The sequence below is a fragment of the Lepidochelys olivacea genome (genome assembly GCF_965140295.1).
Source record: "Lepidochelys olivacea isolate rLepOli2 genome assembly, chromosome: 4".
Lineage (NCBI taxonomy): Eukaryota > Metazoa > Chordata > Testudines > Cheloniidae > Lepidochelys > Lepidochelys olivacea.
In genome coordinates this window covers 135118974-135134089 of record NC_140414.1, presented here as the reverse complement: position 1 = coordinate 135134089, position 15116 = coordinate 135118974, and the positions used below count along the sequence as shown (strand labels likewise).

The window sequence follows — 15116 nt, the reverse complement described above, 5'->3', positions numbered from 1 at the left end:
GATAAACAATTGCTTGTTCCTGGTCAACAGGCCTTGGCATCAGTCCCATCAATATGCTGGCTGCACATTAGGACCTTAGATGCCAGCCATAGCTGAAGCCTGACCAGTATGTCAGTGCTTTATCATGGTTCTTGGTACCCAATTCTCTGATCTGTGAAGGCAGAGATCCCAACCTGAGAAGTACACTAAGTCAACCCTTGCCACAGGCTAGGCCCTCTTTGTAGGATATCACTTTTTTTTTTAAATATAAAAACATGGCGGGCAGAAAAAAAAAAATGTTATCCACCTTCACCACCATACAGATCAACAACAACTGTTTAAGCATGGTTCTTGCCAGCAAGGTTTCAGCTAAGTCTGGACAGCTTTTAAAAGTAGGCCACTTTGGTCAGTTCACAAGATTTGTAACTGCTCAGCACACTCATGCCTCTCCAGGCACACAAGGTGTGAGGATGTTCTTGCTATCACATGTGCTCTCCTACTATTTGAGCAGAAAGTTAACTAAACAGCCTCTTTACAGTTTTTTGTACCTCTGATTCTTCCAGCTCCTCCTTTTGTTTGGACTGGTCTTCCCCATTAGGCTCTCTGTCTCCATAGAAACATAATAGATCCAGAAGACGGTTTGATGTCTCCAGAGATAAAGGGGTTCCTGCAAGCAATGAGAAAGCAGAATTATGAAGCATAAAGGATACATTGTTTATTCAACACTCATGAAATGGGGCTCTTCATTGACACCAAAACATGTCACAGCATGTAGAATTTCCAGAAAGCAACTTTATATGAACAAAGATGGGTTCAAAAGCAACACTCCCAGAATTACACATCCAGATTACAGTCACTTCAGAATGGGGTGACCACAGAATAGCATTTTAGTACCCATAAAAAAAATGTCTGTCTTCTTGGCTGTAACACTGATGCCACTGCTGGCTATCCAGAGCATGGACAAGAGGTAGAGCTTTGCTGACCAAGTATTGGCTGGTGTGGGGGTGACAGATAGTGGCCAACAGTGAAAGTGCTGCAATACCAGTATAACCCAACTAAAACACCATAAGCTTTCGGTAAGGGCTCCTGTGCTCTGCCCTGTCAAAAAAAGCTAGTGAGGGACAACGTGTTCTAGGACAGCAAACCACCTTCCCCATCAAAAACATTTAGTCTCAACAAGCTTTAAATTCATGTAATGGAATCCTCTCCTCTCCATTTGTTAGGGCAAGGCCTTCTCAGCTCCCATTACCTCATATTTCTTTTTAGCTCTTTATTCAAAAGGCCTTGCATTCCAGGGTCTTTCCTGCTTCTTGACAGACATATGGCCCAGATTAACTAGAGCGGTAAAAGGAAGAGCCTATCTTGGAACCTCCTCCCTCTTGACACCCTTATCTCCTGCTGCTGAGCTAGCAAAGTGTATCATTCGTAAGACTACTAAGAATGTCTCAGTGAACAAGTGATAGCAGATGGGAGCCCAAGATTTAAGAACCAGTTCTCAAGAATACAAATCAGTTCTGCAACTCTGTACATTAACATTAAACCAGCTTTACCCTACGCCTAGGTCTCCATACACATAAGCTGGCTGCCAAATTCAGTTCTGTAGCTCAAGGTGGTACCTGCTTGCAGGAGCTGATCAAACATGTCCACAGAAGCTTTTACTCTTCTAAGCTGGATACGTTCCTTAAGAGCTGCCTCACTCACTTCTTCAATCTGAGGTGTAAGGTTCTCTGGCATCAGGCACTAAAATTAAAGAGCACATAGGCTGAATGGATGCTCTGCTCCTGGGGGAATTCTGTACCACTGTGTACGTGCAGAATTCACGCCCCCCACAGAATTTTTTTTTCCTGCAGAAAATACATTCTGCCAAAGAGGAGCTGCAGTTATGCCTCTTGCCCACTAGGGGCTGCTGTGGCACCAGAACAGAGGGCAGCCACTCCCAGGCACGAGCAGTCAACGGAGGATGTGGGGGGAGAAGAGGCTGCGTTCCTCACAGTGCCCGTCCCATGGAATCAGATGAGGAGGTGTGGGATATGGGGGAAGGATGGACAGTGAGGGGCACATGGGGGGGCACAAATACACATGGGGACAGGGGTAGGGAGGTGCAAGGACACATGGGGATGGAGGAAAGGGGGGGGCGCTGAGTGAGGGTGCAGGACCACATGGGGATGGGGATAGATGTGCTTGACAGAGAGGCTAGGGGTTAGCCAGGGTTTGCATGGAGAAGAATCCTCAACTCTCCCCACTCAAAACCACCAAATTAATTCCACATCTCCCCCACCCACACCCAACAACTTCCAGGTTCACTCTCTGGCTCCTTCCCAGCAATTACTTCCCTTCTCCCTCAGCTACTCCATTTCCTCTGGCTTCCTCACGCCTTTGCACTTCATCTGAGGGGTGCGGGAAATTAGATTCTGTATTGTAGTTTAAATGAATTATTACTCAAAGTTCTGTATTAATATGCCTAGTAAGGAATCTCTTTGTCAAAAAACATTTCCTGAATCTTTTTTGGTATCTGTATTGTTACCAATATACTTGCTGACAGGTATTTTGAAAGAAATTATGAAAATATTTGAAACTGGGATGATTATATTGTTATTTTGACAAATAAAATATTCATAATTTTAAAATACTGTGTGCAGAATTTAATTTTTTGGTGCAGAATTCCCCCAAGAATAATGCTCGAACCATCTAATAGCCAGGACACCAACTGAAATGTACTACCCATCTTAAAAGCCATTATGGCTCCTATCTTCCCTGCCTCCCCAAAATGTAATAATAGAAGTGACTGTAGCACGAATCATTTTCTGGGGATTAGGGACTGCATTTCCTAACTGGACAGTCACTTACAAACTGGACCATCAACACTAAAATCATTGGTTTCAGAGTAACAGCCGTGTTAGTCTGTACTCGCAAAAAGAAAAGGAGTACTTGTGGCACCTTAGAGACTATCGGATGCGATGAAGTGAGCTGTAGCTCACGAAAGCTCATGCTCAAATAAATTGGTTAGTCTCTAAGGTGCCACAAGTACTCCTTTTCTTTTTACTAAAATCATTAGAATTAAAACCAAACTCGAGACCAAAAAAAAAAAAATCACCTAGATCCATTCACTCCTTACTTCTGCCTGAAAAGCCTTGACTGACTTTAATCACAAATGTTATCTGAGGTCTTAAGAGTTGTTCCCCTTGGTAAACCCAAACTGATATGTAGCTTATATAAACAAGAGAACACTCAGTTATTTAGTGGTAAGTCATAAGGTTTTGCCATTTTTAGACTAATTTTTGGGCCTAGTCCTATAATCCTTATGCAAACAGTCCTACTGCCCATATTGCTACACAGCAAAAGTAGAGATACCATGACCACAAGAGCAGAGAGTTTACCGGTATATGAGGCTCCGCAATGTCCTTCTCAAAGAATCGAGGGAATTCGTTAACAATGTACTTTGCAGCATTTTTCCCAGACTCCCTGGACAACGAAAATAAACGCTGTATAGGAAGGAAAGGGGACAAGTTTGTTTCTTTACAATACCTAGTCCTCTGGGGGTCAAGTATGTCATGCCTCCCCCAGAGCATGAACACTTCTTAGGGACAGGAGGACACTCCTTCGCTATCTCAGCTGCTAAGCTCCCCCCAACCCCCATCTCACATTGACTACAGCAGCCTTGTCCTCTCTGACTTCACCTCTCCAATCTTCATTCTCAAATCACATCAGTCTCTATCCTAATTTTTATGGGATTCCAGTCACATAAAATTCAAGTTCCTGCGCTTCACTTTCAAGGTCTCATTTAATCTTGCTCCCACCTACGTTCCTTCTACTTGCCTTCTCTTATATTGCACTCCTTCCAATTCTGTCCCCCGCCCCACTCATGACTGTATGCCTTCTATCTGCTGCCCTCCATGCTTGAGATAAACCAGCTGCTGCTCTGCAAGTACCCTCTCTCTCTTTCAAAGCTTTCTTCCTCTCAACACTATTCTTTCCACACACTCCACTATAATATGGCTATTCTGTTTAAGACTGTAAGCTCTTACAAGTTGGGACAATTCGTTTCTTACGGTACATAGAGCAACACATACATTTACAATTCTATACAGATGTTTTAGCTCACATTTTTATTTCAAAATTTTACTAAATTGCAAGTGTATACTGTGTTGCAAGCATCAGCTCTAGAGACAGTATTTAAACTGAGTAATCATTGCACATAAACACCATCTGTGCAAAGGTTTGTATTCTTCAACGAAAACTGCATACCAGCAAAGAGTCTGGCAGTGCAGGCCAGTGGATAAGGTATTAAACTGAAGAAACAGTAGCAGTTCTTAAAGTGGAAAGGGAGCAGGCAGCTAAGTGTCTAGAGCAGGGGTCTGAGCCTGCTTGGTGGTGTTGCCCCAAGCCTGCCCAGAAGAACCTTATAATCAATAGGAAACCAGAAGTACTGAAGGAAAAAAATATTCTGAACATGTTTAACGACTGATCAGAAACTATTTTCTTTTTCAATTAAAAAAAACCCCTAGGTGCCGACTTAATACCTGGGGGTAGAGTTCATCAAAGTTTCAAAATGGAATACTTACAGACTCAAAATAGTTTCTAGGTATAAGGTAGGGGTCATCTTGAAACATATAATGAGCAGCTGTAGGATCCTATAGAAAGGAAAAGGCAGAATTTAAAGTTTTAGACAGGTGTATTGTAGATATATCTTACTTCATCTCTAAAATTAAGGGACTGTCAGCAGATCTAGTGCAATCACCTCTCTACCCCATTTTAAAGAGGAATATATTTATCTAGCAAAATATTCACCAGTTTGAAATGTAGCCATGTGTTGGTTTGGGAATAAATGATTAACCAGTTTTTCAGAAGTACGTAATAGGTATACATACATTATTAATACAGTGATCACATTAGATGGGAAGCTAAATAACTAAGGTACGAAGAGCATCCTGCGAAGCAACAAGTGCCTTAACTGCCACAGAAATGAACGGGACCCAAGGGCTCTTAACACCTTGCATGATTGGGCTATTAATTCCAGGAATCAGCAACAAACACTAACTTCTCTGGGACTCTCTGTTCCCATGACTAACAGAATCTTGATTTAGAAGATTTCTGGTCTTTAGTCTATAATGCTTTTTAAGCAGGCTCATTTGGTACAGTCAGAGTGAAAACCAAGGGCCTGATTCTCTGCTACCAAGCACCTTGCATAATGAATGTAAAACTCTACCAAATCAGACGCTGACATTTTAAAATATGCTTCGCACTCATGCTGCACTGATGAGAATGGCTGCACAATGTGCATGGCAACCGAGAATTAGGCTCTTATGGTCCACAGTACATGTGCAATCTCTCCTCCATTCTTTAACAGTTCAACACTGGTCTGACACATTATCTTAACATATTACTACACAGCAACAGCTTCAGACAGGTTATTCATAGAAGACTCAAGGTGCTGAATGATGCAGCAAGTTTGTGCTCAGATGGCAACTAGGATCCCATTTTTCACTTATGATTGTGGCAGGTATATAAAAGGTCATCAAAATGCAAGTCTAGTGTATTAAAAAGCAGCACTACACAGTTCCACAGGATTGATTATAACCTAAGAAAGTACTTACCCTGTTTACTGTAGATGCAAGTGTTTGAAGAACTGCTAGTTTATCCCTAAATTTAAGAAACTTGCATTAATAGCGTGCAACAGGCTTTCAACATCAATTCATCCCATGTATTAACTTTTTGTCCTGATGAATTGAGAGTCTCAAGGGATCAGGATTTTAAGAAAAATTGCACTGTCAAGTACAATGATGCTCTAAATATTCTAATCCTATTTAAAATGCATTGTTTTCTCTTGGGACATGGAGAGAAGAAGGGGAATGAAAGCTTGACTGATGAAGTGGTGTTGAACCATTTAATTTAATACCCTATTATATATTTATTTAATTACTATGAAATCATTGCAGCCAACACACTTAAGACTTTATAAAAATGGTGTCTATATATGTGTTTTCATCCCTTCCATGCCAGGTGCACTAGTTGAGAGAGAACTGGGGGGAGAGGGGTAAGGGAGAGAATGTTATCTCTGAAAGCCTCAAATCACAGAAACCAATTCTTGCACTGACTGAGGACTGGATATAGTAACCTATGCGTGACTCTTGGGCTGATTGAAAGATATGTAGTTGACGGTGCCAAGAGCTACTCCTTTCTATAATACTCCCAGGCCTTGCAAATTCAAGGATCCAAACTCAAATCCTTCACAGGTAGCATGCTGTACTGACATTCAATTGCTAAGCACACCCATCCATATTGGTTTGCCTCTAATAGCTCACTTCTAGATCTGCAGTATAACTAGTAAGATTCACTCTGCACTCGAGTCAGCTCCCTTCCATGGATCAACTAGCAATGATAAGAATGGAGTGGGGTACACCCAATACCGTACCTTCAGCATTGCCTCCACAATAATCCATTCTCCAAGATTTTAGAAATACAAGCTTCCTCCTGCTTTTATTTTATCTACTCCAGTTAGGCAAAAGTTTATTTTAGCTATATTGAAATGTGCCTCAACCTCCCAAAAGATCAGTAAGATTTGGTTGGCTAGTAAACATGGTCTTTATGTAAGAAAAAACCAAAAGTACTGAAACAGAGGTTTTTTTAAAGTGGCTTACTGGAGACAGAGCCCTTCATTCAGTTTCCCCATTGACTTTCTCCCTCATACCACAAATACACAAAACTGAGATTTCTTTACTGTTCGCATACACAAAAGTATAGAGGGACAGATGTCAGAAAAACTCCGGGGGCCCCAACTCGGAGGGAGAAGAGCAAGAGATGGGATATTAACACTCACCAAGTTTTCTTTCTTGGAACAACAATTTCTTCTTCAGTAACTTCAATAAGAAATATTGATCATAATACTGTTAGAACACAAACATGAGACTGGCATTTCTGCAACTACAACCAAACTGTTGATTATTCTAAGCTGTTAAAAGTCAAAAATAGCAGTCCTGATTTTTAAGATGGGCAATTCTGAACCTAATAAGTTTTAAATTCCTCTTTAGGTGCCTTGTTTATTTTAACTACATAACAGAGTACATTTTGCAGAGCTGTAAAAATGAACTATATAATTAAGATACTGTACCTCCTGGGTCAGCTTCAGTCTTCTGAAGTGATGCAGTTCCTGAACAATGCCTACAGACACCAAACATGGCCATGAGGGTTTTGAGTATCAGCATATATATTAATGTGTATTGCAAAAATGGATTTGCAGAATTCTGGACTGCAAGCAACTAGACCATTAACAAATGCAGGTCAGCGGCAATCCTACACAGTATTGCCAACCTTGGGGTTTTATCACAAGCCTCGTGATATGTTGTTTTTCTTAAAGCCCCAGCTCCAGGAATCAAGAATCTCTAGCCAAGTTTCTAGAGCAGTGGTTCCCAAACTTGTTCCGCCGCTTGTGCAGGGAAAGCCCCTGACGGGCCAGCTGGTTTGTTTACCTGCTGCGTCCACAGGTTCAGCCAATCGCGGCTCCCACTGGCCAGGGTTCGCTGCTCCAGACCAATGGGAGCTGCTGGAAGTGGTGCGGGCCGACATACGTACTGGCTGCCGCTTCCAGCAGCTCCCATTAGCCTGGAGCAGCGAACCGCAGTCAGTGGGAGCCGCGATCGGCCGAACCTGCGGACGCGGCAGGTAAACAAACCGGCCGGCCGGTCAGGGGCTTTCCCTGCACAAGCGGTGGAACAAGTTTGGGAACCACTGTTCTAGAGAAAAGCTTGAAAATGTGAACTCTAAAGGTTCCAAAAATGGAAGGCAATTTAAAAAATAAATTCTCAGGATTTTGTCCCTCTTCTCCATGTTTTTGAATACTTGCACTACCTGCACAAACACAAAGCTTTGTGCTAGAAGCTGGAACTAGGCTGAATGCTTATACAGAATCATAGAAGATTAGGGTTGGAAGAGACCTCAGGAGGTCATCTAGTACAACCCCCTGCTCAAGGCAGGGCCAACACCAACTATAGATCAATACAGATTAGATCTGTTTCAAAGAGCTCACAGGATGTAGATTGATTCAGAAATGAGCGTACCACACCTCTATGTACTGTGCAGCCGACAGATAGCAAGCCATTTTGCACTGAATTTGGATGTGATTTGTTCTCTAGAGCACACAGAATGCCCTTTAACGCAATCCTCTCTTTTGTTCGCTTTGGTTTTCATGTCAATCTAACTTAAGAGTAATTTGTACTGAAATCTATTTGCTCCTATCAAATAAACAGGCTTAAACTTTGTATTAGACTGTGCCCCCAAACTTTGTTACCGCTCTGGGGCTGGTATACACTACAAGACTAAACACTGGCCCTGAGCCTGTGCAAAGAGTGAACCTACATGTATCTCCCTGCAGGATCAGGGACGTGTGTTCGTTTTGTAACCAGGTCTCTCAACACTGCTATTAAAAAAACCCCGCCACGATATAGTTTTTTTCCTTTCCTCATCTCTCTCGTCTGTTAGATTGTAACTAAGGTCTCTAGCGTAGGGAGTGTTTACTACTCTGTTTGTTCAATGGGGTCCTCCGGAGTTCTGCCCAGACACTACTGCCATGAACGTAATTAACAACAGTACACACCGGAAAAGGGGCCGTTTAAAAATAAATCAGCGACGGGCTAGCTCCCCCAGAGCCGGTCCTGAAAATCGCGTAAGCGCGAATGCAGCCAGGGCAGACCCCTCCCCGGGCGGCTGAAACCCCCACGCAAACGGAGGCAGATCCCCTGCAGTCCAGGGAAGGGTGGACAATCGTCTGCGCTGACAGCCTCCGGCCAGACCCCAACAGACAATTTAACTTCGGTAGAGTCTTAAAGTCAACCCCAGGCACCCCATCCGCCACTGCGCACGCGCGGTTTCCTTAGCCGTTCCCGGAGCACCAGCATGAATTCCAGCACCCGGCGAGGCCGCGCCGGGAAGGGTGACTACACTGCGCAGGCGCAGCGCTCACTCGCTCTCGCGGCGCAGGCGCTGGCCTCATCGCCTCGCCCGCCCGCCCGCGTTACCGGCTCTTTCAGCCCAGGGCACGCGGAGCCGCTCTCCAGCCCGGCCCCTGCTCCTACCTGCTGCTCGCTCCTTTCCCCGTGCTGGGCAGCCGTGAGCTGCAGCGTCCGCTCAACAGCATCGCTAGCCGCCAGGAGCTGGGCTGTACCCACCTTCCCGCCATCTTAGCGGCCCGCCCGGGGGATGCTGGGAAGCAGGGGCGGTACCATTTGCCGCTGTGAGGAGGAGGGAAGCGGGAGACACCCTTCTCCAGGAAGTGGAGTTGGTATCGTCCAGAGACGGTCCCTCCCCCTGAGTGCGGGCACGCAGTTGGGGGCCGCGTGGTGCTCGTGGCTACCCGTTGTGGGAGTCTCTGGTGCCGGAACGGGAGGAGGGAGCGGCTTGAGCGCCCGCCATGAGGCCGCCCAGAGAGGTGCCGTGGCGGCGGCTGGCCGGTATTTCCTTCGGGATGTACACGGCCGAGGAGATCAGGTGAGGACCGGAGCCTGGAGGGCCCCCGCGGGAACTACTGCTCCCAGCATGCCTTGCGCCGCCGAGCGGCCAGAACCCCATGGACCCTTGGCGCATGCTATGCTGGGACGTGTAGTCCCTGGGTGGGAGATCGCCCGTTGTGCTGGGCTCTCTTCCCAAGAGCCCCCCCCCCCTTGGGCTGGAGGGGGCTAGGTCGGCGCCCTTGTGCCTGCCCCGCTCCTGGAGCCCAGCGCAGCATGGGGGGGCCGGGAGCGTGCAGACTGGAGAAGGGTCCGGGGCAGCCCAGGCTGGAGGGGGGCTGTGGTGAAATGCAGCCTATGAGGCGGGGGGGGGGGCCGCTGGAGACAGGGGAAGGGGTGTCTTATGCTGTAGAATGGGAGCTAAAGTGGAGAGGAGAAGCCCCAGCCTGGGTGGGAGCGGGGCAGAGGAGGTGGCCCTCTTCTGTTGCGGATGGGAGAAGAGGACCTGGTGCGTGCTCCCAGGAGGGAGGGTACTTTAGCCAACTGCGGAGGGAGAGCTGCTGTTGTGTGCTGCCGGGGAGCAGACCCTGTGGTTATTAAAAATGGTACTTCTGGTAAGAATAGGAGTATTCCCTTGGGTGTCGTGACTAGCTTGCCTGGCATTCCTGCCACTGTTGGTGGTGCGGTGGTTAGAGCCTTTAAGGAAAAGTTTTCTATAGATGTGGCCCTATGACTGGGTATACAGAGGAAGCAAGTGAAACTGACTATACACAAAGTGCTGGCAAATGCACAAAAAAAAGGGGGAGGAGGAAGACGTGATCGTTTTCCCTAACTTTTTTGCTGTTACTCGTAACACCCAAGCATATACAAAGTTAACAATATCTGCCGTCATAGATGTAACTTCTTGTTTTTCTTTCATTTTTAGGAAACTAAGTGTAAAAGCTATAAGCAACCCTCGTTACCTAGATAACGTGGGCAACCCATCAGTAAATGGACTGTATGACTTGTCTTTGGGACCTCCTGATGCCAAAGAAGTGTGTACCACTTGCATGCAGGACTTCAACAACTGTCCCGGACACCTAGGCCACATAGATCTGCCACTGACTGTCTACAATCCTCTATTTTTTGATGTATGTATATGCTGCTGAGAATGTGTTAATGTTGTAGACTAGTCTTCACTAGCTAGTAGTCTAATGTTTTTCAGAGCTAGTGATCTTTGAAGATTATTAAGGATTCAGTAGGTAGTGGTACAGGGAAATCCTCCTCTGGTGAAATGTCTTCCATCAAAAGGACTTAATTTTAAACATATATTCACTGTAATAGTCAAATGATTCCTCCCTCCCTTTCCCACTTGCTATTGCCATGCCTTCACTTACAGTGAGAAACCTCTGTAGTAAGACTAGCCAAACTTATTTTCACCTAATAGAAGAAACTGTAGTAAAATGAGGAGCGAAGGGTCACATCCTACCTTGTAGTAGTGATGTATGCACCACTCCTCCTTGCTTAGCCAGAGGACATATAGAGAAGATTAATATAGCAGAACTAATTTATGGTGGAATGAAATTTCAGCATAAGCACAGTGAAGTTTCACTATAAGAGGAGTCAGATTTCAAAGTAGCAGCCGTGTTAGTCTGTATTTGCAAAAAGAAACGGAGTACTTGCGGCACCTTAGAGACTAACCAATTTATTTGAGCATAAGCTTTCGTGAGCTACAGCTCGCTTCATTGGATGCATTCGATGAAGTGAGCTGTAGCTCACGAAAGCTTATGCTCAAATAAATTGGTTAGTCTCTAAGGTGCCACAAGTACTTCTTTTCTTTTTATAAGAGGAGTGAAAGTCCATTGAAATGTACTTAAACCTTTCAGACTTTCACTCCAGTTCACTGTAACATTCACTGCGAGCAGATGCCATTTTATTTGAGTAAGGCTAAGATTTAGTCATGGTTATTTTTAGTAAAAGTCATGGACCAGTCACGGTCAATAAACAAAAATTCACAGCCCCATGGCATGTCCATGACTTGAACTATATACCCCTGACAAAATCTGGAGGGCTCCGGGGGCATCCGTTGGTGCACTGGAGGGGGTGGGGGATGGACTCCGGGGTGCATGCTGGTGCTCCAGGCAGTGTGCGGGGAGGATGGGACTCTGGAGCACCCACTGGTGCTCCAGTTGGGGGTGGGGGTTGGGCAGCCCTGAGGTCAGTCGCACCTGCTGGCTGCAGAAGCCATGGAGGTCCTGGAAAGTCACAGCCTTATTTATGAGGTATTGAGGATGTAATACTTGAATGGTACCATTTACTGTAAGATGTGCCTTGGTTAAACACAAATTGATAATAAAATAATTATTAGTAATATTACAAATTAGTAATAATACTTTAGTTTAGCATTTAATTTATATTGCTTATTATCCAAAATCTCAAAGGGCTTTACAGATATTAAGGGCTTGTCTACACTTGGAAATTTATTTAAATAGGTATTGTGGAGTAAGAGCAGTCACACAGGAGCTGATACCAACTCACTAGTCCAGAATTCTGGAAGAGCTGTTTAGGTAAATATCCAAGTGAAGGAAAGCCCAAAGAGCTACATCCTGCAGTATGCTGAGTGGCTGAGGAGAGATGCTGAACTCCTGTTGATTTCAGTAGAGCTCAAGGGCACTCCATGCATACTTGATCCTGGAAGGTGCTGTCCATACGCAAAGTCTCACATCTCTGTAACATGCTGCAGCTAATTCAAAATCAGTGGGTAACTACTATCCCCAAACTAACTTTTATAAATATGAAAAGGTCCTTCACTCTGAGCCTCATCAGCTGTTTTGAAGCAGGATGCTACCTCTGGATGCCTCTTTCTCCTTGATCAGGTCATAGTCTCAGATACCATGGCGAGGGGTATGGTATATGAACCTGAATAGAAATAAAGTGAAGCGGTTCTGCTGCTGTCCGGGATGTGGAGGGAGAAGCTGACTCTTATGGGTGGGCTCAGGGCTTCAAGGAAACCCTTCCCTGTTTGAGAGCATTGGAAGCTAGAGACTTTCTGTATTGCAGACTGGTAACTTCTGTCTTCCAGATAACTGATTCGTTTTAAGGAAAATGCCAACTTCCCTCCAATTCTTCTATTTTCCACACCATTAAATCTACCAGACTAATTTTTGTTTTCTTTTCAGAAATTATACCTTCTGATCCGAGGTTCTTGTTTAAACTGTCACTTGCTGACCTGTACTCGAGCTGTGGTTCACCTATTGCTTAGCCAGCTGAAAGTCTTGGAGAGGGGATTGCTTGATGTGGTCTGTGATCTTGAGGCCATCCTGAATAGGGTAGGTATCCCCTTGTTTGAGTTTGCAGCATTGTAATGGTGTGATGATGCTAATTTCCTCTTCCTCTGTCTTTCAGTTTTTGGATGAAAACACAGATGCATCTGGTTTAGACATCGAAGAAGAGTTAAATCGTCATGTGAATGAAATACTACAAAATCATCAACTAGGAGATCAGTGCTCACATGTGAGTAGAATAAGTGATCTTTCTTGGAATCTCAGGCTTGCCATGTGTGTACCTCTTTAAATAAGTAGTTTAGTCAGGTATCTTCCAGATTTTATCCCAGAGTTGTGAATGTTGCTGCTTTAGAGGGGGAAAAAAGGTGACTTGTGGCCAAGTGTTTATAGTGGAGCTGCCATTGGATCCATAACAGAATAAGAACTTAGTACCACCCCAAAAGAGTGTTGTTTGTGGTGTGTGTGTCATTTTGTGTGCATGTGTGAAGGGAAATAATTTGATAGTGCTTTGAGAATAATTATGTAAATGAGATAAAACTAACAGTCATTAAAGCTGTCTTGCAAATATTATGTGCTTGAGGCTGTAGCAGGTCCTTTTAAGAAGTCAAGAATATTTTGTATGTATCTAAATATCTTAGGATATCTTATGTGAACAAGCCACAGAATAGCTATAATCAGGTAAAGTAATTTTCCTACAATGTTTATCTTTCTTGAGTTTGTCACTTGTTCCTTGTGAGAGGAATGTTGCTATAATGAAGCTCTTATGCATTCTTAGGACAACAGAAATCCTTTGGCATGAAAAATCTGCAGATTCTGAAGATTTACTGCCACTCCACAAATTTTTTCTGTTTTGTACACAATTTAAGCTTTGACTCAAAATTTGTAGCCTTTCTGATTTCAAAGACCCACTAGCATAGTCTTGGGTTTAGAATTAGACAGTGAAACTAGCAGTAATGGAAATGTTGACACCCCACTGCCTGTCGGCCTCAGTTGGGGGTGGGGGATACCTGCAAAGCCTTATTGTGACAGTTAAAATGCTAACACATTGTCTATTTCTGAGGACTGAGATGTATTCTCCTACCAGTCCTAAGTACAGGATGCTTACAGGTGCCTTATCCTGCAATCCTGCTGCATGTCGGACTCCCGTTGACAGCAGTGTGAGTTCTCACAGAGGACTTTATATGATCAGGTTACATAACATGGTAAAAACACCAGTACTCTCCCTACACTAGTGTTTCTGCTGTTGCTACCATCAGCATAACCATGCTGGGGCTAAGGCAGTAAGGGGAAGACATTTCAAAAGTCTAATGTCAACACTGCCTAAAGTCCGAGATTTAATTTCTTGTCCCATTCTCTAAGCCACCAGGTACCAGGAGCACTGTGAAGACAAGACACATACAGTCCCAGTTAGGTGTCAGGCAGTGTCTTCCATCAGTCAGTGATCCCTCTGGCCAAAATGTATCCCATCAATTTATTCTTGTCTGAAAGATTGTTAGCCACATATAGGGTGGATTTAAAAAAGTCTGGGGAATCTTTGGGTCTCTGGAGAATTTGGGAGAATCTCAGTTGAAGGGGACATTAGGTGATTAAGGCATGTATTTAATCAATAAAGGCAAATTTAATTAACTGCTATTATTCAGCATTAGAAATAAAATCTATTTTGTGTGTGTACTTCTTAAATTGTAGCTTTTATTGTCACTTTTATCATTTTTAAGGCTTTGGGTTTTGTTTTATTTTTCTCCATTTTAGGTAAAAAACGTGTGTGAGTGTAGGAGTAAACTGATTGCACAGTTTTGGAAACTGCATATGACTTCAAAGAGATGCCCAAACTGCAAGTAAGTATGACTATGTGCAGAGAAAGCAAGTAGCCTTGTGGATTTGTTTCTTGTAATATAAATAGTCATTCGAACATTGCAAACCATTACACTAACTTTTTTGTTTTTCCTGCTTTTCTTCAAGATCTAGAAGATCACAGGTACGGAAAGAGCACAATAGCAAGCTGACAGTAACCTACCCCACTGTGGTACAGCAGAAGTCTGGCAAAGAGGCCATCTTGGAGGAGCCAGCAAGTAAAACACATTTTTGTTCTGTGCAAATAGTAGTATAATATTTGTATTTGTCATCTTACTTAAGGGTCACAGATCAACTACAATGGGCACTTCAGCATGCTTGCAACTCGGGGGCACAGCCAGATCTAAAGTTCCCTCCAGTTTTCTGTACTTAACCAGCCCTCCGTGCTGCAGAGATTTTTCTGAGGAAAATTCCAGCTTTTTATTTCAAATATCTGATTTATAAGTCAGCTCAATAATTTGGCTTTGCTTTTTGAGTTGCTGTAGCAGCTGGCACCCCTGCTGATTTCAGGGAGAGAGAGAGAGGCTGAGAAAGCACAAACATCTAGCAGCTGTAACTCAGTGATTCATCAATGTCTTGGAAC

At 44.1% G+C, this 15116-nt stretch overlaps 2 protein-coding genes across 2 annotated transcripts in view; one reads left to right on the top strand and one right to left on the bottom strand.

Moving 5' to 3' along the window:
* Window positions 1–9181, bottom strand: part of PTCD3 (pentatricopeptide repeat domain 3) — a 39469-nt gene extending 30288 nt beyond the window's left edge. The window contains exons 1-8 of the mRNA XM_084626791.1: window positions 9048–9181; window positions 7088–7137; window positions 6797–6836; window positions 5574–5619; window positions 4542–4610; window positions 3357–3461; window positions 1596–1719; window positions 528–646 (exon numbers count right to left, since the gene is read on the bottom strand). Of these exons, the coding sequence (XP_084482917.1) occupies window positions 528–646; window positions 1596–1719; window positions 3357–3461; window positions 4542–4610; window positions 5574–5619; window positions 6797–6836; window positions 7088–7137; window positions 9048–9151 (657 nt within the window). The 5' untranslated portion in view covers window positions 9152–9181. The remainder of the gene's footprint in view (window positions 1–527; window positions 647–1595; window positions 1720–3356; window positions 3462–4541; window positions 4611–5573; window positions 5620–6796; window positions 6837–7087; window positions 7138–9047) is intronic.
* Window positions 9182–9327: 146 nt separating this feature from the next.
* Window positions 9328–15116, top strand: part of POLR1A (RNA polymerase I subunit A) — a 56157-nt gene continuing 50368 nt past the window's right edge. The window contains exons 1-6 of the mRNA XM_084626790.1: window positions 9328–9459; window positions 10345–10549; window positions 12578–12727; window positions 12804–12911; window positions 14432–14517; window positions 14642–14751. Coding sequence (XP_084482916.1) covers window positions 9383–9459; window positions 10345–10549; window positions 12578–12727; window positions 12804–12911; window positions 14432–14517; window positions 14642–14751 — 736 coding nt within the window. The 5' untranslated portion in view covers window positions 9328–9382. The remainder of the gene's footprint in view (window positions 9460–10344; window positions 10550–12577; window positions 12728–12803; window positions 12912–14431; window positions 14518–14641; window positions 14752–15116) is intronic.